The 23576-nt window shown below is 40.6% G+C and overlaps 1 protein-coding gene across 1 annotated transcript in view; it reads right to left on the bottom strand.

Moving 5' to 3' along the window:
- Positions 1 to 3278: 3278 nt before the first annotated feature.
- Positions 3279 to 23576, bottom strand: part of LRPPRC (leucine rich pentatricopeptide repeat containing) — a 112378-nt gene continuing 92080 nt past the window's right edge. The window contains exons 31-38 of the mRNA XM_080998120.1: positions 23252 to 23340; positions 18703 to 18907; positions 16426 to 16565; positions 15755 to 15870; positions 11656 to 11730; positions 8995 to 9079; positions 4797 to 4939; positions 3279 to 3661 (exon numbers count right to left, since the gene is read on the bottom strand). Of these exons, the coding sequence (XP_080854246.1) occupies positions 3593 to 3661; positions 4797 to 4939; positions 8995 to 9079; positions 11656 to 11730; positions 15755 to 15870; positions 16426 to 16565; positions 18703 to 18907; positions 23252 to 23340 (922 nt within the window). The 3' untranslated portion in view covers positions 3279 to 3592. The remainder of the gene's footprint in view (positions 3662 to 4796; positions 4940 to 8994; positions 9080 to 11655; positions 11731 to 15754; positions 15871 to 16425; positions 16566 to 18702; positions 18908 to 23251; positions 23341 to 23576) is intronic.

Genomic DNA, 23576 nt, shown 5'->3' on the forward strand with positions numbered 1-23576 from the left:
AGCTGTTTTTGAACTACAACTCCAACCATCCCTAGCTAGCAGGACCAGGGGATTGTAGTCCAAAAACAGCTGGAGACCCAAGTTCGGGAAACCCTGATCTGGTCCAACCCCCTGAAATGCAGGAATCTTTTGCCCAACACCTATGACCCTGAGATTGATATATTTAGCTTACAAAATCAGCCTGCACCTCTCCGCAGTGTATCCTACCCACAGTGGCTACTGAACACCAAAAGTGCTGGAGAAAGAACTAGAAAGAGGCAGCCAAGTGAAGAAACCTTTAGTATGTTTGCTCCTGAAAGTGTATTTTTCCTTATTTCTCCATTGTGAAAGGGGGAAAACACGTAGGAAAAAATGAAGTATGTTTTTATACACAAAGAAAACTGGAACATTTGCAAGTTTATTTGTTTGCATAAGATGGGTATAATTAACCGCAAACAAACTTCATATCGATCGCTCAAAGATATGGTCTATTGTCCAAAAATCTGACAAAGAGGGGACTTCCGGGTTAGCGCCTCCGGCAATGGCGGATTTCCTCTGATCGGGAGGAATCCGCTTCATGAGAATTAGGGTCTGGACCGCCGCGGCGAGGCGGAGACCCATCAAAAACCACAGGCGGGAGAAGCCTGTGGACGTGGGATTCGGCTGGCACCTTTTACGCCTCCCCTACTCACGGGGAAACCCGGTTTCGGGGATCTGGAGTGACGTGGGGTGAATGGCGCGGTGCTTCAAATCGACTGCTCTTTTCACGGAGTGAAGCCGCATTGCTGTTGCCGGAGAGCGCTGACTTTTTCCTGTGGACAATTGGATTTTAAACAACTGCCCGTGAGTAGAACGGAAAATTGGACTAGGAAACTTCTTAATTTGGCTCCGAAGCGGGAAGGTCTAAACAGGAAGTCCGCCTTCCGCTTTTGTAAATAGATTGAAGCAAAGACATTGCAAGCTAGAGTCTGGAAAGTCGTTTGCAAAGGACTAAATTTCCATCAGTTAAAATTACTAACCCCCCCTTGGAAGCAGGAGACGAGGGGGGAATCTTTTTTAGACTATTTAAACCTGCAGAAGAGAGAGTAAAGAAAGATAAATTTCCACCGTCTTGAACCTGGGAGCAGGGTGTCAGGACAGACGCTTTGGGGAAGTTCATTGACTGTGGATAAAACGTTTTTGACAGATAGTTAAAAAAGAGAAACATATTGATTTGCACTTAAAAGGAACAAAATATCTGAAAAACGAAAGGAACTTTGTTGCTAGATCTGCTCTTAAAAAGACGGATACAAATAGAAATTGTTTCCTCTAGAGGGAGCTTGTGAAACTGTTGTTAGAGTCGATCTGGGAAATTTTGCAGCTGTAGAGATTAAAGATCGTGAGACCAGACTTTGACCTTGAACAAGAATGTGCCCAGAAGAAGCTTTAGTGCTTGCTTTTTGCAAGACAAGCGCTTTACTGGAACAGCTACATGAGAAGATGGATTTGATGACTTGCAGTTGGAAATTTTGGACAAACAGTGAATACTTATATAGAAACCACTCAGGAAATAATCCAGGAAAGTGCTTTGACAGAGCAAGTGGTGAAGAAGATAAAGGAGGAGGTTGTTGCTGAACCTCAAGTAGCAGAGGTGGAGAGAGCTGTGGCCTTGTAGGAACATAAGTTGTTGTTTTTTACGTCTGAACCTGGAGAAAGTCAGATTTGGAGAGATGGAGTACTGTTTGGTTTGGAGATGGGAAGCTGGATAGATCCCCCTATGCAGGGATGCTTTGGCTTTTCGGATCTGGCTTTGGGCCAGGGGGAGTTTGGAGTTGTGGGAGCCCTTAACCTTGGAGGGACTTTGAAACATGCTTTTAAATATCTTATGGATTTCAGTGTCGACTATGGAGAATGGGCTGACTTGTTGAGAAGGGATAAAGATATTGTCAAGTTGGAGTCTCCCCGAGAGAAAGGAAGGAAATTAAGAATAAGATCAGCAGAAGATAAAGTAAAGTACAGGTATAAACATGAAGACCTGTGGAAGGGACATGGAAAAGACTTAAGAGCCTCGGATAGAAGGTCACCAGGTTGATGGACTAGATGGATGGGATAGAAAGGACTGACAAAACCCGAGACCAGGAAGAAGAGACGATGGATGAAGATTGGAAGAAAGTTTTAAAAATTTATTTGGAAAATCATTGTAAAATTAATGAGTATTAGAAAAATGTTGGAATGAAACTATTTGGCTTTAGTAGAAATGTTAAAAGGAATTATGTATAAATATGTTATGCTAAAAAGAATTAGGTATAAATAAGACTTAAGTTTTAAGCTTTAGGGTTTTTTATGGTAAAATAAGGTTAAAATAGATTAAGGATTTAATGACAGAATATTGTGAAAGATGGAAAGGATTTGCTGAGATAATTAATAACTAGAATACAAAAAAGGGAGGTGTGAGGAGGTCCATGAAACAAGTTAATGAAAGATAAAGATTTGGGAATATTGGATTTGTTTTTAATTTTTTTGTTTATTTTTGCTTTTTGATTTTGATGTATTTGTGTGTTTTTTTCTTTGACTTTTGTTTTTATTGACTTGTATTGTTTAATTTCTCTTTTTGTCTACTTTTTTTCCTTTTTCTTCTTTTCTTGTTTTTTCTTTTCTTTCCCTGTAATTTTAAATTTTCAATAAATATCATTTTTTATAAAAAAAAAACAAAAATCTGACAAAGAGAAGAGCAAATATCAATTGGCTGAAACCAAATTATCCATTATCTCCTGCTATTCCCCCAATTTCTATGCAGTATTTACAAGTAAAATAAAACCTACGCAGAGCTTCGATGTACAGTGGTGCAGTGGCTATGAAGATTATGGGCTTTCTGAAAAGCAATCATATGCTAAGAGACTGATGTTTTCACAGAAAAATATACATCTCAATTAAGGCTTTCTGCAAAGCCTGAAGGCTTTGACTGTCAACACACCCACGTGGTCTGGGGCTGTGCGAATTCTGCACCTCCGTAGGAGCCAAGAGAAGCGTGAAATCTGATTGCTGATGCTGAACTTGGCAGGGTATCAGTGTTCATTTTATCCCTAATGGCTGCTGTGAAAAGCTTGGAAAACCTGAACTCCAGAAAACATCCTGGATTTTCAAGGATCAGAACGTTTCTGGGGATATACACACCCTGACCCATGTCTACTGCCGTTTGCCACTTTGAGGCCCATGGCGATCACTCACACCAAATCTCTGTGCTCTTCATTCCCCTTTTAATCAATCCCCTGCTTTTGTTCAATGATTTCTGAGTTTTTGAAGCAAACAGTGCATACAAATACACTTCACATGAATTTATTCTGCAAAATTCAGGTCACCATACCACATACCTAGAACTGTTTCGGGGGCTGTATGTGTACACTGATCACACACGGCCCTGCATGAAGCAACAATCTTTTACAGTCATTTTAGTAGGTCCAGCAAACTATATAAAATCGCTTCGGGGGGGGGGGAAACGAAACTGCTTATTGTCAGATGATTTTATACAATTATACAGTGAAGAATCCGACTTTCAATTTTATTTTTTCCTCTGACAATAATACATTTAAAAACAGTATTTCACAGTCACAATATTACTAGCAGAAACTGAAGGTTAATCTTCATCTGAAGAATGTCCCTGTCGTTCTGTCCTAAGTTTTTCTGCGTAGAACTGGAAGCTCTCCTACAGCAGATCAGAGGAAGAAAAGAAAGTTAGGAGACAAAATAGCATTTTGGTGTATATGCTAAGCAATTTGTGCATCAACCCAACCCGCGAATATCTAACTGTTCTACATCTGTTTTCCTAACACTGATGAAAAGGAAAAAGAAAAAGAAAAAGAAAAAGAAAAAGAAAAAGGCAAAGACCAATATTATGTTATGGCTTAGGAAGAACTTGAGTCCATACAATTTGTGGAAGACTAACTTAAACTTCAACAACAGTGATACATACCTTCCATATAAATTCCCTTGTAAATATGAGCAGCCTTTGCCAACCGGGTGCCCTCTATAAGTATTTTGAACTGTAACTTGCATCAGTCCCAGTCAGCACTGTCATAGACCATAAATGAGCCCCCTTAGGCATGAAAAGTTTAGATTTTTTTTCTGCCGCAGAATATTATGAACCTCCCAAACATGTCTTGTAGATAACCTAGCTCTAACCACAAACCACTACTAATTGCAACTTACATGAACTCATTGCTACTTGGCTTTTGTAGATTCTCCTTCTAAGGTAACATACTGAAGAAGTTATTTCCACAGTTTTAATGCATTTGTTCCCCTCAATTAAGCAGATTTACAGAGGGGCCAAGGTTTGTGTTTTTTGTTGGCAAAATTACGAAAGATAAGTCAACCTGCCTGAGAAAATTAGTTCCTATGCTTTACATTTTCATCCTTACAAATGCTATTTGGAGGGAGGGGGGAATGTGCATGTTTAAAAACTAGCAATTAGCTAACACCTAAACCCGTTCTGAACTAAAGCATGCGGAAATCATTTAAAGTTTAAATGCCAGAGATAAAACACTCCAAGGATGCTTGATAAACTCACACCTCAACATGAATGCCCAATAATGATCTTATACTTTAAACACAATTGCCCCAGAAGGCTTCCTTCTCCCACCAGTCAAGTCTAACGCCAGATTAATACAATGCCACAATATATACAGCACTTCATTTGTAGACTCCTCTGAGGGTTTTCTGTGAAGCCTTAATCCCAGAGTAATTAAGCATGCCACTTGTTTTATTAGCAACACACACACACACACACACACACACACACACTCTTCCAGAGGTATTTCTTTGAAAAATCAGTAAACACTCACAGGAGGTTCAGTGAAAGGAACAGGCTCTCCTGCATTCTTAAGGAGAACTGCCAAACGTTTCAGAAATAACTCATCTGGGTGCAATTTCTCAGCTTTCATTTCATCATACAGAGCTTTTGCTGAAGCCACATCCTCATCTAATGCTAAGGAGGGGAGAAAAAAAAGATATATACAGAAGAAACCATTACAGGAGATGAAACAGTTTACCAATCAACCAGAATGCATTATGCCAAAAATTTCTAGTTCCACTCAAATCATAAAGACTCAAATGTGTTGCTCTGCGGTAATTTCCAACCAAGTAGACCCGAAGTAGAGAGAGATGCTGGCTTTAATCCATGAATTATTGCGATAAAATGAATAAAAGCTTCACAACTGCAGAGTAAATTTGCCCCTTGATGAATTTCTGGGGATGACAAGCAGCGACGGCAAGACTGAGGACTCTTGCGGCTCCCGCTGCAAAGAAGGCCTCAGAGATAAGCCAACTCCCTGTACCAAGTTTGAGGGGGGGAAGTGGTAGTTTCCTTTTCCAATTAACATTCTAAGGTAACAGTTTACTTTTCCGCATGCAGCTTTCTTAGTGTTCATTTGAATAGTAAGAGACTGGCGCAAATGAAACAGACAAAGCTCATTTGAGGTCAGTGTCAATACACCCTTTAAACCTGCATTGCCCACAGTCCTGAGGGGTCTTGAATTTATTCCTTCATGAAGCCATTCCTAGGTCTGTGGCATCAGTCAACGAGTGAGAGCACCACATTCCTTAATTCGGCGAGGGAAAAATGCTAAAGAATGAGTGTCCCTCTGGGTCACGAGCAGCAGCTTTTGATCATTAAATTCAAATTCTTGCACTTTATTAACTACCTCCGTCTTTGAGGATACCCTCATCACTTTCAGTTTTGCTTTGAAGTATGCTCACTACCTTAAGATCACTAACTGATTACATTAGAAATAGTAATAACCTACTGACAGCCTTGAACCGAAGACCACAGACTTGCAAGCTACTTAAACAAGGAGAAGGAAATAATCCCGAAGGTGACACATATGCTCTGGGAAGATGGGAAGATCTCTGACGCAAATTCTTTTGACTGGCCGTTAATCTGTCGTATGTGGACAAGCTTGACACAGAGGTCAGCAAACTTTTTCAGCAGGGGGCCGGTCCACTGTCCCTCAGACCTTGTGGGGGGCCAGACTATATTTTGGGGGGGGGAAATATGAACGAATTCCTATGCCCCACAAATAACCCAGAGATGCATTTTTAATAAAAGCGCACGTTCTACTCATGTAAAAACACGCTGATTCCCGGACCGTCCGTGGGCCGGATTGAGAAGGTGATTGGACCGCATCTGGCCCCCGAGCCTTAGTTTGCCTACCCATGAGCTTGAGTGAAGCATGTGGGTTGCACCTTCCCCAAGGCTACCCCGCCCCCCACAGCTGGCAGGACTTTGGCAGAGCCTTGTTCACTTTTACAGAATACTAGCATTATACCAATTCAGTGTAGCCCAACTTCCTTTGTTAACAGAACTGTGTTCACATGTAACACAAATCATAGTTTAGGAATAACCCATGGACTAGCCTTAGTGAACTGTCCATCTTGCATGCATCTCTCTCCTCCTGTGCAGTTGGGAAGAGGGCTTTGGCAGAGTTTAGTTTCTTTTTTTTTGCAGGATCCGGATGTGCCATTACATTCAAACCAAAGGTTGATCTCATAAGCCAGCTTTGTAACCTAGGGTGTGACGCTTGTTTGTTACAAAACTTACCAGTGTTTGTTTTAAACTGCAACTCCTGGTTTTGAATGTAATGGTCAGGATTCTGCAAAAAGGAAACCAAACTCTGCCAGGAGAGGGGGGCACACAAGACTGCCACTTCGCTAAAGCTAGTTTATGAATCACTGAGCCAGTATTTGCTTTACATGTGAACCAGGCAGAGGGCCTTCTCGGTGGTGGCACCTTCCCTGTGGAACGCCCTCCCATCAGATGTCAAGGACATAAACAACTATTTGATTTTTAGAAGACATCTGAAGGCAACCCTGTTTGGGGAAGTTTGTAATGTTTGACGTTTGATTGTGCATTTAATATTCTGTTGGGAGTTTCCCAGCCAGATGGTCGAGGTATAAATAAATTATCATCATCATCATCAGTTAACATGGGAAGCGGAATTACACTGACTCAGACTCTTGTCCATCTAGCTCAATATTCTCCACTCTCACTGCCAGTGGCCCTCCAGGGGCTCAGACAGGAATCCTCCCCAGCCCTACCTGGACATGGAAGGGGACTGAACCTGAGATTTATTCGTAAGCAGAGTGTGCAAATTGGGGTGGCCAATTGCTACTCCCCCCCCCCCAGTAGAGACCTGTGACAGCAAAAAACCCTGCTCTCCTGCTTGCTTGAGTGACAGAGCCACTAAGCAGGTCTTTTTGCTGTACTGATTTTCATTTCATTTACCTTTCTGGTACCTGCCTTCCTAATAAGTTACTTAATGCTATACATGGGGAAAAATAAAAAGCTTATAATCTGTAGAGAGAGATGCATGTTTCAGACCCCTCCATTTGTCAAGGAAAAGCTTCCCACTCACAGCTGCAAGTGGATGAGTCGCTTTCCAACTGTGGGAGGCTTCAGAACCTGCGCAAAGTGATGGTTTAATGAAGGTATAATAGAAATTGTTAACTTCCCATTTCTTTAAAATAGAAGTATCTATTGTATGAAAAAACAATAAAAGGAAGATGTAACAGTGAGATTATGTTTAATGGACCGCACAACTGAGACGTTTTCATAGTATTTCTTTATTCTTGGAAGACTAACAATTTGGGTTTTTCTTTCTTTTTTCCCTAACCAGCCTTGGACACAGTCTCAGGGTTTTATATACCTGATGAGAAGGCAGAACAAAACCCCACAAATTCAACTAGCTTTGAAAAATAAAGTATGCATCCTTTTGGTTCTAGAGTCTAATATCTCCATGTTTCATATACCTTAGTAAAATTGCAACAAAAGTATCACCTCAAGCACCCCCTCCCTTTAATAATGCTACTGTTTGGCATACACCTCATGGGCTGGATCCAGACTAAATTATTTCCCATGAAAACCAATGAGAAGTTGCAAATTTGTCTGATTGATTTCAATGGGACCCAAGTTCAAGAAACTCAGCCTGGATCCAATCCAATGACCCCCCCATCCCCCCGTCTCCTATACAGAAATCTGAATTAGGGAGAAAAAGAAATGAAATTGTTAAAATGATATAAAGATTTCAACAAGGTTTGCTCTTTGCCTCCTTACCAAGGTGAAATGTCAACTGGGCTCCCATGTGGCTTTCCCCAGAAGGAAACCATGTTGTACTGGGTGAATTTGAGCATGTTAGCTTTTTTTTTACCAACTGATAAAAAATAAGCGTTTAAGTATCCCCGCCCCCTGTGACCAACTGGGTTGCCAAGGAGACACGGCATTTATATATACACAGTGCTGACCTATGAGCTACCATTGAGCTGTGCCTTCCTTACAGGTTTGTTAAAATGTTGTTTTCTTTGTTTGCTCCACATCATCAGCTACTAGGTAAACTTCACCAATATCACTTTTATGTAGTTTGTCATTGGCTAGGAGTCCTAGCTCTCACAGAAAAATTTGTGCCCTGAACAATCCTTAAAACATCTACTTTCTAAAGACCTCCAGCTTTGACTATTAAGTTCCAAATGCTCAAATTTTAATTCCTCATACCTACGGGACCGCCTCTCCGGGTATGCTCCGTGGAGGACCTTAAGGTCCACAAACAACAATACTTTGGAGGTCCCAAGCCGCAAGGTGGTTAGATTGGTCTCAACTAGGGCCAGGGCCTTTTCAGTACTGGCCCCGACTTGGTGGAACACTCTGTCACAAGAGACTAGGGCCCTGCGGGACTTGACATCTTTCCGCAGGGCCTGCAAGACAGAGCTGTTCCGCCTGGCCTATGGTTTGGACTCAGTCTGACCCTTATGTTTCTGATTTATGGGCTTCTATGAAAATGAGGCTGCATTTTAAATTGTATTTTAAGCCGTATTTTAATAAACTGGGGTTGTTGTCGTCCCCCCCCCCCAATTATGTTTTATTGTAATTTTATTGGTGTTAGCTGCCCTGAACCCGGCTCTGGCTGGGGAGGGCGGGGTATAAATAAAATATTATTATTATTATTTATACGTGTTGGCAAATGGTCTGAAATAAAACACATGGCATCTTACCATGGCATTTCATAAGGTAAGAGCAAACCATCTTCCTATCTGTGAAGTCAGGAACTAGATCCAACAATGTCTTGATTTTCTGAACCTAGAAAAAATTAGAGGCACAGAAGCAGACTTTTGTTATATAATATCAAAGGAGAAAGCGCTTGTTCATAAGAATCAAGGACTAAGGTAAAAGAATATGCTATGGTCACGACCTAGAGGGATATGTCTGGCAGGATTTTCAGGAGATAAAAGGTTGACTGCTCTCAAGAAGGCAGGAAAGAAAAACTTCCCAGAATCCTTTGTTCCTGCCTTGTCATGGGACAAGGGATGTTACCTAATCCATTGCCATCATGACGGCAGAAATAAATCAACAAGAAAATTATTTAAATACTGGCTAGAGAGATGGTTAGACCCGGGAGGATAAGTAGATTGCAGAGAAGCTGAGCAAATCCTTTACACATGTCTTCACAGTGGAGAATGCAGGACAAATCCCAGCACTTGAACCAACGTTTTCAGGAGGGGAGTCAGGAATTGAGGAATCAAGAGATAAAACCAACAAATTGCTGGTCCCAAATTGTATCCACCTAAGAGTTCTCAAAGACCTGAAATGCGAAATTTCTTATCTTCTAACAAAAAAAAATGGTAACTTTTCCCTAAAACTGGTCTCTGTACCCAAGGGCTGGAAAGTGGCACCAATTTTTAAAAAGGGAGCCTGGAAATTACAGGAAAGCCGGTGGAAAGCATTGTTTGAGAGATAATAAACAAGCATACAAGCCTTGCTGAAGCAGAATCAGCATGGCTTTTTGCAAGGTGAAGTTCTGTCTCACTAAGAGTTCATTTGGGGATTGTCAACAAACACCTAGAGCTGATCTGGTTGACAAAGTGCACTTGGACTTGGTACTTCACCAAAGACTCCTGAGTAAGCTTAGAAGTCATGAGATAAGAAGGGAGAGCCTCTTGTGGATCAGGAACTGGTTATGTAACAAGAAGCAGGGAGCAGGAGCAAATGGGAAATATTCCTGATGGAGGGACAAAGCAGGGGGAGTGCCCCAAGGAATGTGCTTTTTAATTTGTTCATAAATGATCTAGAGTTAGGGGTGAAAAGGGATGTAGGCAAGTTTGCTGACGATACCAAATTATTCAGGGTTGTTAAAACAAAGAGACTGTGAAGAGGCCTGAAAGGACTTCTCCAAACTGTGTGAATGGGCAGTAAAATGACAACTGCAATTCCAAACCTGTGTAAAGTGATGTGCATTGGGTGGTTTTTTTTTTGGAGGGGGGGTCTTAATTAAAAAGTATACACTCATGGGATCTGAACTGGTGGTGATGGACCAAAATGATCAAGGGAGTGGAGCAGCTCCTGTTATGACGAAAGGCACAGCATTTGGGGCACTTCAGAGAAATAGTAAGAGGTGACATGAGAGAAGAGTTATAAATTCTGTTTAGTATGGAGAAATTGGATTGAGAAAAGTCTCCCCACCATAACCTCAGAACGCATGGAAATCCAATGAAGCAGAATGTTGAGTTCAGGACAGAGAAAAAAACCTACTTCTTCATGCAATGCATAAGTTAAACTATGAAACTCATTCGCACAGGAGGCAGTGATGGCCGGCAACTTGGATGGCTTTGAAAGAGGATTAGACAAATTCATGGAAGAAAAAGCCATTAACTAACCACGATGACTATGCTCTGCCTTCATGGTCAGGGTCCTGATTGGAGGCTTCTTGCGGGCATTTGGTTGGCTGATGTGAGAACAAGATGCTGGAGTCGACTGGCTATTAGCCCAAACCAGCAGGCTCTTCTCATGTCTGTTTTGTGACCACTATCCTATGACGTGCCATGCAATATTAATGCAGTGGAAGAAAGATATGAAGTTGTCTCACAATGACCTGTTTTTTGTACTCTTCTGTTTTATTGATCTCCTACTCTGTTGTTTACTCTACAGCAACAGAACGCACTAGAGAGAAGTACTGTGGTTAGTGTAGCTTCTGCTCTTTTAATGGAGCTTACGGAAAGTAAGTTCTCAGTGGATTGTGTCCTTAGAAGCTTGGCATGCGAATTCTGCTACAGAAGAAGCAAATATGTAGTTTTCAAGTTTCATGTGCATTTTTGGAACAGGGCAATTACTGGCACTTAAGCAGAATACCACTTACCAAATAAATATTTCATGCACCGTTTTCCAAAATGCGGGTCTTATAAATAACAAAAATGCACTGTTGAAAAGAACTCCCCTCCCTTTCTCATATTAAAGAATTCATTAAAAAAATAAAAAAAGCTTTTCCTCTTTTCACTCCCTGTGAGAACAGTATGTTGGACCAGATGGGCCTGATCCAGCTGGCTCTTCTTAGGTTCTGATGAACCCATCATGATAGCCATTATTTGCCCAATGGGAATATGTGGTTTAATTATGTCCTCTTGTTGGAATCTAGAGACCCTTGGCTTTCATTTAAAGATAAAGTGGCAAGGCTGCAGACCTCACAATTAATTGAACAATTTGGGAGTGTCACCATCAACCAATTTCCCTAGATACACAAGAGGAGATCTTGTCCCCCTTTTCAGAGTTGATGACTGTGAAAGCACATTGTCAGGTTCTATGGCAACATCCTTGACAGAGAGCTTTGACTAGTGAAGATGCTAGAAAAATATGGGGGGGGGGGGGAGAGAGAGCTGACATACCTGTCCTGCTTGCTGGGTTGTCTTTGCAAGGAAAGCCACCAGAATCTTTTTTTGTTCACCTATTGCACTGCATCTCTTGAAAGGAAGAAATAGGGGAGGGGGAAAGAGAGACACAGAGAGAATTAAATGAGCAAAAGCAACCGTAGGCTCTTGATAAATAAAACTACTGAAGGTGAAAACTTCCAATTAGAAAGGTTCACAATAACCAGCACTATATTATTATTACCAAAGGCCTTAATAGTCGACCACTTATTAAAAACCTGCAGAAAGGAAAACAAACGGGGTGCCAAGGCAATTCCTCCCTTTCTTTTTCTGTCCTTGGCACAATAAGCATTAGGCTTGCTCAAAAAGGAGGGAGAAAATGAACAAATGCTTTAACATCCCACAGAAAAGAGATTTAGGACTGTGAAAGAAAGAAAGAAAGGAAAAAAAGGGGGGGACACACTATTCCTCTCCAATTATTCTGCCAAGCATTCACAAGTGAGCTAGGGATCATAAGGTTAATTATACATTTAATAAGGTGTCAGGGAGATAACTGCTCGTTTCTTTATAAAAATTAAAATGTACAAAGCAAGTTCTCTTTAAAGTATAATTACCTACACTTATGCATACAAAAGGACTGATTTCAATCTCTCTATTTTATAAAAGGCTTTCTCTGCAACAGACAGCCAGTGCTCAAGAGACAAAAGTTAAACTCAAAAAAAGTTTCTGTGACAGACCTGACAAGTCAAGTGTCTATCCCATGCTGGAAACTATAGAGTTTCTTTAAAAAAATAAAATAAAACCTTGATTAAAAAAAAATCAAGTATGTCAGACAATATTTTAGTTTATGGTCACAGATGTCATCCTTGCATGTGTGAAAAATACATACTGTTTCCCACCCCTAAGAAAGAGCTTAAGACACTCTGTCAATGCGAAAACCTCCAAGTATCAGCCTACTCTGCTTTGCAGAGAATGTATACATAGGAACACACTGAATTACTTTATAAGCAGATACCGGAGACATCCGTGAAGAAGAACTAATTCAAAACCCCACTAAGACTACACAATGAATTTAATGCTTCCTTGTCAAATTCTCATAGATCCAAATAAAGTTTATCACTCTTCTGATGAATGGCAAAAGGAAACCAAGCAGAAATCCCAGCACATCCTTTATTCTATCCTGCTTTTCAAAGAATTGCCAAAACTCAAAATAAACAACTGTTCTATGAGGGACAACTACAACTACACACACACACACACAGAGAGAGAGAGAGAGAGAGAGAGAGAGCGAGAGCGAGAGCGAGAGAGAGAGAGAGTTTGAAGAAAGATGCAGTGTGGTAGCAAAATGTATGTTTTCAAAGGAACAGTTTGTCATACATGGGGCATATGGCAGAGCAAATAGAAATCTATAAAAAAAAGGCAAGAAAAACGGACCTATTTTTTTAATTTTTTTTTGCACTCAAAAGAGTATAAGCCATAGCTGTAGATATTATCTGATTTTGGACACAAACAACAGAAATGTGGAACTGGGCATTTGTGTGGTACATAATGCAGCCTCTCAGACTTCACTTGTAGCACTCAGGAGAGGTTTTTAAGTGGACTGAGAACCCTTCTGGCCCAGTGTGGCAGATCTTTATCTCCTCCACCCCCACAGGCCAACGTTGACAGGTGCTGGTGGGACCACCCACCTATCAATCACCTGATGCCATAATGGCAATAGGGGACCGGTATCTGGGTTGTCCCCGTGCATCAGCTAATGTGAAAAGTGTTCTATCGCAGCAATGCACTCTACGCAGAGGTTCGCTTGTATTTCATCCGGTAATTGCAGTCTAACCCTCTTCAGACATTCAATGCGGGGAGCAAAGATGCACTATACCCATATCCTCATTTCAGACACTGAAACACCCACCCACCCCACTAAAAGCAAGTACTTTGTCACAGTTTACTTCTGCAGGAACAAATTCACTACTACAAGATGCCGTGGTGGCTAACTGACGGCTTTAAAGGGGTGTTAGATAATTCATGGATGGTGCTATTAAATGATGTTGGCAGTCTGCTTCTGAATACCAGTTGCTGGGGAACATGAACAGGTAGATGCTTTGGGGTTAATGTCTTGCTTTCAGGCTTCCCAGCAGTGGCCACCCTTGAAGACCTCCCAGTGTTAGACCATGAATGTCACTTGGGTAGATTCCATGGAAGTGAAGCCTTTTGGTACAGTTCCTATTCACTAAACATTTCTCTTTTCCTCAATCAACGTAAGGTGGTCACTTTAAAACTAATGGAAATCACGTACATCTAAGCTTATGGAGGTTCACTGCACCAACAGGGTACCATATTTAAACACATTAAGAAATAACTTTTCCTTTACATCCGAAATCTAACAAGATCACCTTTACCTCAAATGCAAAAACAAACCAACCACCCCATGTTGTTTTGTAACAAATGTGTGTTGCAACTTCTGTCTTCAAACCTACAGATAACAGGAATGGATCCTGTGACATTTTATATACACATGACAAACTGATGCGTGATCATCAGCACATGGGTCCTTTTGGGCCCAGAAGAAGGCAGGACAGGGGCAAAACGAGCTGGGGAACACTTCTATGTGCTCCGCCAATGAGCCGAGGGTCCGGGAGTGGAATACCCACACAAAATGGTCACCGCCTGCATTCTTTTAAAAGGAAATCTTATTTTTAGAGACACTTCAAAGCTGCTGAAACCCAACAAGATTCTTCACAGGAACAGAAATAAAGGAAAACAGTTATTATGAGCATCACTAGTAAGCTAAGTAAACTGGGGTTTACCATGAGATTACAGTGCACGTTGAAAACGGAGGCATCTCTTCGATCGCAAAAAAAGACACCCCAAGCATTGCATTTATGGTTTGCTTAATTATATAAGCAGTAGGCAAGGATCAAATTTCACCACTACCAATTTCACACATACCCCGCCCCGGATGCTACAAAACCTCCTGATGACTAAAGAGAGGGTTTTTCTTTCCGTTTACCCTTTAAAGTACTTAGCAGCTATGCAAGAACGTAAGTGAATGTAGCAGTATTTACTATCAGAAATTGGTAACAAGCCTCAATTTGACACAGGGAGTCTACACAAAAGCAGCAATCTGCAGGATCATTGTGACTGTTTGACTGCCACCTGCTGGGAAAGACTCCCGGCTGGAGCCTGTTTGTGTACACTGCCAATGGCAGCTCTTATCACCCATGGTTCATTCTGCATATTTCTCTGCTTCTTATTTAGCACTGCTAAAGTGGTACGAACGCTGTTGTCTCGCTCCCCGAAGATTGCCAATTTTTAAAAGAATGAGGCAGACAGACCACGGACCACTAGAGACGTGCATTTGTCAGTTAACATGCCAGTGACACATAACCAAACGGAAAGCAAACACAGCTTCTAAAACATTTAGAAGCTCCCAGAGAGAGATTTGACTGCTTAAAAGAAGATGCTACTACTGGATATGTGTGTGTAAATAAAAATAAATGCCCACTATCAGTTTGAAAATAGTTGTCAATGGAGATAATGAGTGTTTACCTTTCTTATTATTTGTGACCTGCTTTTCAGCCAAGCCTTAGCCCCCAAAGTGGTTTATTGCAATTAAAATTTATCACCAAAAAATGCAGCTTTGGTTTCTTCGACGGTCTTGGCATTTAAGCTATCCCACCCCCCCCCCAAAAAAAAGCAAAATGGGGAGCTGCTTCCTTCAGCAGGCAGAAGAGGAAGGGTACACACTTCTACCAGGGCAGCTGCAACATTACAGAGGCATGTTTGTGAAAAAGGAAAGAGAATGTTGCCCTGCAAGGACAGACTGTTAATAAAACAGACACACTGTTCAGTAAAAAACATGGATACAGATTACCATTTGCTTAAATCCTCATTCCCTTGTTTCAAGGCATTTCGGATTAGACAAAATAAAATTATTGCTTCCGATCCACAGCAAAACAAAACAAAATTCTTAATACATGAAATCAGCAACTGTAAATTATGTGTCAAATTAAAAGAAGTATCTTTGCCACATCCTGTGCATGACACCTGTGTGTTTATTTCTTGCTTTTCTTTTGATGCCGTCAAAGCACTACTATCCCCTCTCCTGATACGTTATTACCTCTAGAAGATGCCTGGCATCGTCTGTTCTTCCTGCATTTATATACTGAAGGAAAAGGTCTGTCGCAGGCCGATATATTCCAAACTGATGGGCCAACCGTTCAGCCATGGCACTAACTGCAAAAATCAAAAGAAACATGTTAAGTGATTAATTCCGGCTTTAACAAAATATATTGCTACAGCCTGTTTTAAGTAAAACTGAAAGCTATTTAGCGATTTTTCTGCAAGAGCAAGGCAGAAACACATAATACCATTGACTCAGAGGCTTGGAAACAGCCATTTGTTTGGTTCCAGTAGGGAAGTTCTGGCTCTCTCTAACTTTTAAAAGTTGCATCCGGTCAGTATCTCTGCACTGACAGAAGGCTATTTGACCCAATGGAAACAGCAGAATGGGGAGGGAGACTATTTTCAGAAATCCCTCCTCTTCCCACAATCTACCTCAGAGGTTTGGCGATTTTTTTTGAAGCAGTGGGAGGCTGCAGGAAAGAAGAGACTTCTCCTTTTCCACTGATGGATGCCTCCAATGGATCAAAGAGATTAGTGTCAGCAGAGGAACACCAGATGGAGGCAAACATAAGGAATGTGCAGGCATAGGAATGTGCAGGCAGACAGGCTAGTCAAAAATTTTTGGCCTAATGATTCCTATGGACTCCTTTTGCCAGGCTAACTTACGTTTTTCCAAAGCTGGCTCCAGTTTGTCTTCCAACAACTTTCTATATACAAATGAGATGCTTGTACTTGGGGAGTCAGCAAGCAGTGCTCCAGAGGTAAACATGGTCTCAATGTATTCCACAGCAACATCAGGGTTATTGCTGGAAGAGAAAGAGGTAAAAAAAAAAAGTTGCACTGGTTTAGTTTCTAATGTAAGAGCTCCTAAACCAATAAAGCAGGTGCATGAATGTTTTATTTTATTACTACATTAATATTACACAGAGTAGCGATGTTAAAAGTACCCATGACTCCATTCATGCAGATATTGTCACAACACAAAGTGAAACAAATTTATGGCTGAATGCGTAAAGTCGGCACTAACTCTGTTTCTTTCAGGAATGAACTCTGACCTGTTCTATGGCTGAATAACTCTGCCATAAACGCTGCTTTTTTTAACGGAACAAAGATGACTGCTGGTTAGTTACTTCTGAAATAATAAAAGGGCAAAAATAAAACATCCAGGGACAACCTCTTAATAATTAATGCCAAAGCAACCAAAGAGTATTTTCAAAAAAATATTAAATTAAATATTTTCCTGAATTTTTCATAGCTGTCTTTTTGGATTCAAACACAACAAAATTAAATGTGATACATTTAACAGCTTTGTCTACACACTTTTCTCTTTGAAGGATAATGCAGCATGAGATAGCGATGTGTAAGAAATAAATAGAACAGTTTATTGTGCTTTTGAGAAAAAAGTTCTAAACACTCTGGAGCCTGGTTGCAAGACAATTTTCATGGAGAGATACATTTGATCAAGGATCTGTGCTTCAGGTACTGGCAGCTGCTACAGGTTTGTAATGAGTTCAGAGCCAATTTCCAGTCTGAAGAAGTACCTGAATGCCTAATAGGGCAGGATTTTCTCCCTAGGAGTTAGCAAAAACATGGCCGAACTTGTTGATAAAAATGGAATCTGAACAAGCAGTTAAGTATGCTGGCAACATTGTGCTTGCTACGCAAAAGAGTAGAGTTCTACAGACATAATTTTGTTCTTCCACATGGCAGTTCCCTTGTACTTCATTTCTCATGGAAGACTGATGAGAGAAACCTGTGTTGAAGCTCTTGTAAAAGTCCCCCTAATAAGATATGGTCTGAATCACTCATAATGAAGTTTGAGCACAGTATGTAGTTTTGGGCAGTCTAAGGGCTTGCAGAACTGAATTCTCTCTGGCTGATCAATGTCTGAAAACAGTATGCCTGTATTTGGAAATTGGCCTGTGCAGGTGGCTTGCAATTCTATCTGCTTTTATCACACTATTTAAAATTATCCTGTGGCTCTTTGGCATGGGTATTTTCACCGGACTTACCTGCCTCAGACACGGATACCTGCGACATAATATAACTCTACAGAGCTGCAAAATTGGAGAAAAAACAACCGAGTCTACTGGTACGAAAGGAAAAACCAGAAAACAGGGCAGAATCTCTACAGAGTGTATCGGTAAAAGATATATTTTGAGAGGCATGTTAAAATGTGCTTAGTGAATATTATGGAAATGCCCTTCCATACATAACAAAACGAAAAATAAACAAAATGCCATCTCACTATTTTAAGCAAAAAGCACACAGAAAAACTCTACTGCTGATGTTTGTGGGCAGTTAAAGGGCAGGGAGAGCTCATAACTGGAATGCACCTTTTAATGTTTCAAAACCTTGCGCATATTCTTTTAAAAGGAGGTTTGAAAAGGTTGTCTAAAACGTTTCTAAAGCCTTCATTAGAAAATTAAGCACCTGAATTTCTTTCAAAGCCAGTAAGAATCTGCATGTACAGCACATACCTTTATAACTCTGAAAAATCACACATGCATTCTGCTCAATTTTAGGGGTGCAAAGCAAATTTAAAAGCACATTTAAAGTTTATTGGTGCAAAGTGAAAACCTTCTATTGGCTTTGTGGAAGTGTGCATCGTGCTGCGAATGAGAACAGTAAGAAGAGACTTCAGACACCAGCCTAAGTCGAGGCTCCGTTTAGGGAGGCAGAATTTGATAAGCGCATATGTTTGACATCATTAGCCTACTCAAAGTTCACTTATCCAGTAATAACCTGCCAGCTTCTGCAATTCATTAAATGGACTCCAGCCTCCATTGTTTCCGGGATAAGAAATCTCAATGGCAGCCAATTCTCACATCCATTTAACTGTTACGAAGGGAAAGATTATTGATATGCAAGGCAATCAAGGTCACCATATTGCCGTTTCTTGGATTGTAAAACAGAAACAATAACCACTGCAGAGTTACTTACTTCTTGATGTGAGCCAACACTGTGTTATTGATGTAAAGCATACGCGACAATTTAAGAGAGCCACTGAGGTCTGCCATCATCTTCTCAACTGTGGCTATACTCTCCACATCTCCCTTCTTAGCCAAAGCCTGAACAAGTCGAGTAATTGCCATCGGAATGGGCACCTTGCCACTTTCAATGAGTGCCTTGAGAGTAGATATTGCATCTATTCAGAATATGGAAAAGTAAAAAAAGAAAAGTCTTCATTCAGAATGGAAACTTGGGCCTTGGCCTATTATATTCCATATTTATATATTTAATCAACAATAGGGAAAAGAGCATAAAATCTCCCCAATCCTATCCCTTGAATTCAGTTGGGTTCTTTTGTGTGACATCTTAAGAAAGCAATCATCTTTGCTGTTGTGTATTTGCCATGGAAGCCTCATACTGGCGATGTTCTGCTAAGCAAGATGGAAGCACTGCGGGTGAGTAGTTCCCATGTCTGAAAAATTGGTCAACTGCCTACAAGTGGGGGTTACACTCAATCTGGAGGGGCAACAACTCTGTCAGTACAACTGGCTGGGATACATTGGTAAAGGCATGCATTTTCTGCAGCAAAGTCGTAGACCTCTTCCTGTTCATTTTCAGCTTTTAAACCCAGCATATAGCCATGGTATAAATCAGGGGTGGGATACCTCTGGGCCCCTGAGCCATATTTCATCTGACTTTCTGGGTCCCCTCCCAACCACCAGCTGTTCAGTGGGAATAGCTGAGAGGGAAAAGGGCTTTGATATTTTGCAAACAATACAATTGTAGATACTTCATCTGAAATATCTGCTGAAAGTAGATCAAAGAAGAGGGGAGAAAAAATTCAGCAGACGTAAGACTTGTATACCTTGCAAACATACCAAAAGTGTTGACACATTTTGAAACTGCACACATGCAATTTTTGGAATGAACCTGCATTTTGAAATTTGAGGCTTTGAATAACTGTAAGGCAGGGCTTGGAGTTCTACAGAGAAAATGGGAAGTGAAACTTTATTCCTATTTAAATACATGCCAGTTTCTATGAAGAACAGGTTAGTGTGTCCATGTTTGAATTTGTGTGTGTGGTTAAGGGTGTGCAATTATGTTTGGGTCTGGTCTTGCTGACTGTTAGAATGTGGAGTCTGACCTTTGTCTCAGGGAAGTATCATTTCCTGCCCAGAATGCTTTTGTAGGAGAAACCTGGGACAATCTCCACCTGAATATTACCCTGTGTTGGTGTAGATACCATGAGAATGGTTTGGTTTCCTGCTCTTCGCTTTACTTTTAATACTCTCACAGAAGAGTTCTATACAGTGGTACCTCGCAAGACGAAAAAAATCGCAAGACGACAAAACTCGCGGAACGAATTAATTTCGTCTTGCGAGGCACCACTGTATTTGCAGGTAATAATCAACCTAACCTTTGCACATTTTTTTACATTGCTTGTCATTTGTTGGGGCACACATTTCAGTTTTGGGGGCTAGAGATGATATGGTTGTGGCTGTGCAACATCACAAGAAGCTATCAAAATGCCCAATGAATAGGAATCCCAATTCATGTGTTTTTGCAGCTTAGTAACTTCAAATGGCAGACGTCTTCCTGCTCCTACTGTCCGCTCTTTTGCCAACTATGTCTTGATGAACAAGTCCTTAATCAAAATCTATTCCCCGAAAATCTTGGCTTGTGCACTGATGGTTTTAAAGCCATGTGCATCCTTGGTCAGATTCCTCAAATCTGGGTTTACAAGCTGCTTGTAAATAATTGAAAATGAAAACCAAGCTTCTAGCATCCATCCATCCATCCCCCTCCAACTTAACTAAGACCTGGCTAAAAGCCAGCATGGGTAAGAGTGTATAATTTGTAAAGCACTGGAAGTGTCCGCCATGAAACGCCATGCAACTGAAGTTGACAAATGTATTTTAAAAGGTAGTAAAGAAATACGAATTGGCAAGGATGAACAGGAGGATTTCTTTTAAGAATACATACATGGGACTGCTTTAAGATATTCATATATGAATAAACTTGCTTGTTGAAAATGAGCAGCTATATTTACAATCACTAGTTTGTGCATATAGATTATTCTAAAGGATTACATACAGGTAGGTGTTTCAGTTTTCCACTTCGGGATGAAAGTGGGTCGTCTATGTTCAAGTAAACTTATTCAAGAGCATGCTTTTCCTTTAGCATTTTGTTTCAAGCAACAGGCTAGGGTACCCATCTGAAAGTATATTTTTTCACAAATGGGGGCACTTGTAATTTCAAGTGACAAGCTTGAACTGAGGCCTACCAAGACACAGTAAGGTGCATTTTGGGAGCTATTTCCTATATGGAGGTATACAAGAGATTCAACCAGCTGCTTCACTATTCAGGATTCTAGGTCAATGAAAGAAAGAAAGGGAATTTTGCATGACCAGTATAGGGGAGGCCTAGAACATGAACTGAAAGACATGCGGTTATGGCAGGAGCTTCTCATGTTCCAGATGTCAGAGGATACTGCCAGGAGCAAACCAGGACATGTGTTTGTGTGTTGCTGGAGCAGTGGGAAAGCCAAGTGCTAATGTACACGTAGTAGGCAGGATTCAGGAGAGAATCGGGACAAATAAAGGCAAAGGAACACAAGATGACTCAGCCAGCAAGTTCAAAGCTTGGTGCAGGAGCTGAAGTCTCTGTGGCATGTCCTTTATAGTGGCTGCTGTTAGGGGTGGGGCAAAAATGAAGCAGAAATACTAAAGAAACCTCAGATGAGCAGAGATTCTCAGGGAGTGTGGGACTGAGGAGCTATCCCTGACATCCACCTCCGAAGCTGCTCTGTGATCAGGATAACTTCTCTGGCATGTGAGGTCTTGGTGGTTGCTTTGGGGAAAGGGCAAGCAAGGAGCCCTGTTTTAAACAAGGAGCTTCTAGCTTTCAAATACATTTTTTAAAAGCAATATATGCACATATACAGCAAAAAAATATGATGATGTTCCTTGTTTCTGCTGACTCTAGTGGGCAAAAAGGAAAGAAGTCAAATACAATGTAAGGCTACAATGCCTGGGCAAGTGAAAAATGAAGGATGCTGTCGGCAATAAGAGAATGAGGAAGGGGAAGGCATTGAAGTCAGATGGTGTGATGATCAATTCAAAATGAGCTGTCGGGCAGAGAGGGAGAGGCAGGAAACGAAAGGGAATTTGTAAACAAATATGACTGTTCAGTGGCATGTGAAAATGCTGAATCTCCAGCACAGTTGTTCGGTTTCTTTTAATTACTGGAATTAAGTCATAAAAGGACAGATTTTAAGTTTACATAAGAATTTTAGCAGAACTTCCCAATATGAGTTTGATTTACTACTCCAGGCCCTCAAAACGAATCTAAATCTGGAAAGCAAAACTGGAAGAACAGGAAGCAAAGCAAGCAGCTTTAAGACAGAGTCTTGGTACAATTTTGACTCTGTGTGTTTTATATAGAGAACATATTCCTATGTACAGTGTAATGCGCTCACTAACAAGAGAGGTAATGATGCTGAACTTTTGGTGAATAGTCCTCATGTTAAAATGACATGTTATACTTTTAATAAATATCCACATAAGCAATGAAACACTTAACAATCAGCAGTTATTCCAAACAGTTCCAAATCTTGCTATGTAAAACTGAATGTTAACTGCCTAAATCTGTTACAGATAGGTAGCCGTGTTGGTCTGCCATAGTAAAAAAAAAAAAAAAAAAAAAAAAAAAAATCCTTCCAGTGCTACTGGAAGGATTTTTTTTTTTATTTTGCCTAAATCTGTATAAGCTTCAGTCTTCTAAACCTGAACTTCAGTGGCTTTGTCCTGGTAAAAACATCACTTTCACTTCTTTGCAGCACCTCCAAGTTGAAGACAAACAACATGTGTGGAAGAGAGGGTTGCAACAATAAAATGGTCCATCATTGCATTTTCAGGCATTTATTTTGTACAACCAACACTGGTGTTTCCGTACAATGTAAGCTTAAAAGGAGCACAGAAGCACAATGTAGGTTTCTTTACTGTTGGTATTGCAAACTATTAAAAAGTATTAGATTAAGGTTTTTAAAAAATCAATATTATAATCATTTAGTGCACAACCATGCACATTTAACACTCAATTTAACTCACTTGATATCTTGCACTACCAACACAATGTGCGAGAAGAAACTGCTGGGAATTGTTTCAGATGCTCTAAAGTATGTTAATTTCCAAGCAAAATGACTTGTGCTGTGAATTTTAACGCACTTGAAAGCCTGTACTTTCTCTCGTTCTGGAGCACAAATTTTGCATGTCTGAAGAGCTGTGATTCATCTTAAGAAAACCCATCTTGTGTTAAATGGAACGGAAACTGGACTAAGTGGTCAAATGACAAGTACATTCATATTCAAGCTGTATTATAAATGCATGTACAGTAATTTACGTCTCTCAGCTACCACAAAAGGCGCTTGATAAGCAGGTAATTTGCTAAATGGACTCCTTTATCCAAGTATTCGAAGGGCGTTACAAGAAAAATCTGCAGAGGCATTAATGTGACGTAAAGGTCAAGCATTGTGACATACCTTTCAAATAATCCCGCCTAACTTGCGTTATGATGAGGAGGCTGCTGGCAGCATCGTTCAGCACGAAGCCCTTGATGTGGGTCTCAGCGCTAAAAGAAGCAGACATTTAGAAAGGAATTACTGACATGCTTCTGATACGATAATAAATGGTTGAGCACCAAGGTGAAATTATAAAAACTACTGTTCGTATGTTAAAAATATTGCCGCAAAATATCGACCTGGAGACAGCTTTTGTGTTATCCTGTCAATGGTTATAGAAGGATAATTTTTTTGTGCATTCTGACAGATGACAAAGTTGGAAATGAGCAACAAAAGAAACAAAGTA

The sequence above is a fragment of the Podarcis pityusensis genome, assembly GCF_964106645.2.
Source record: "Podarcis pityusensis genome assembly, chromosome: 3".
In the NCBI taxonomy this organism is placed as follows: Eukaryota; Metazoa; Chordata; class Lepidosauria; order Squamata; family Lacertidae; genus Podarcis; species Podarcis pityusensis.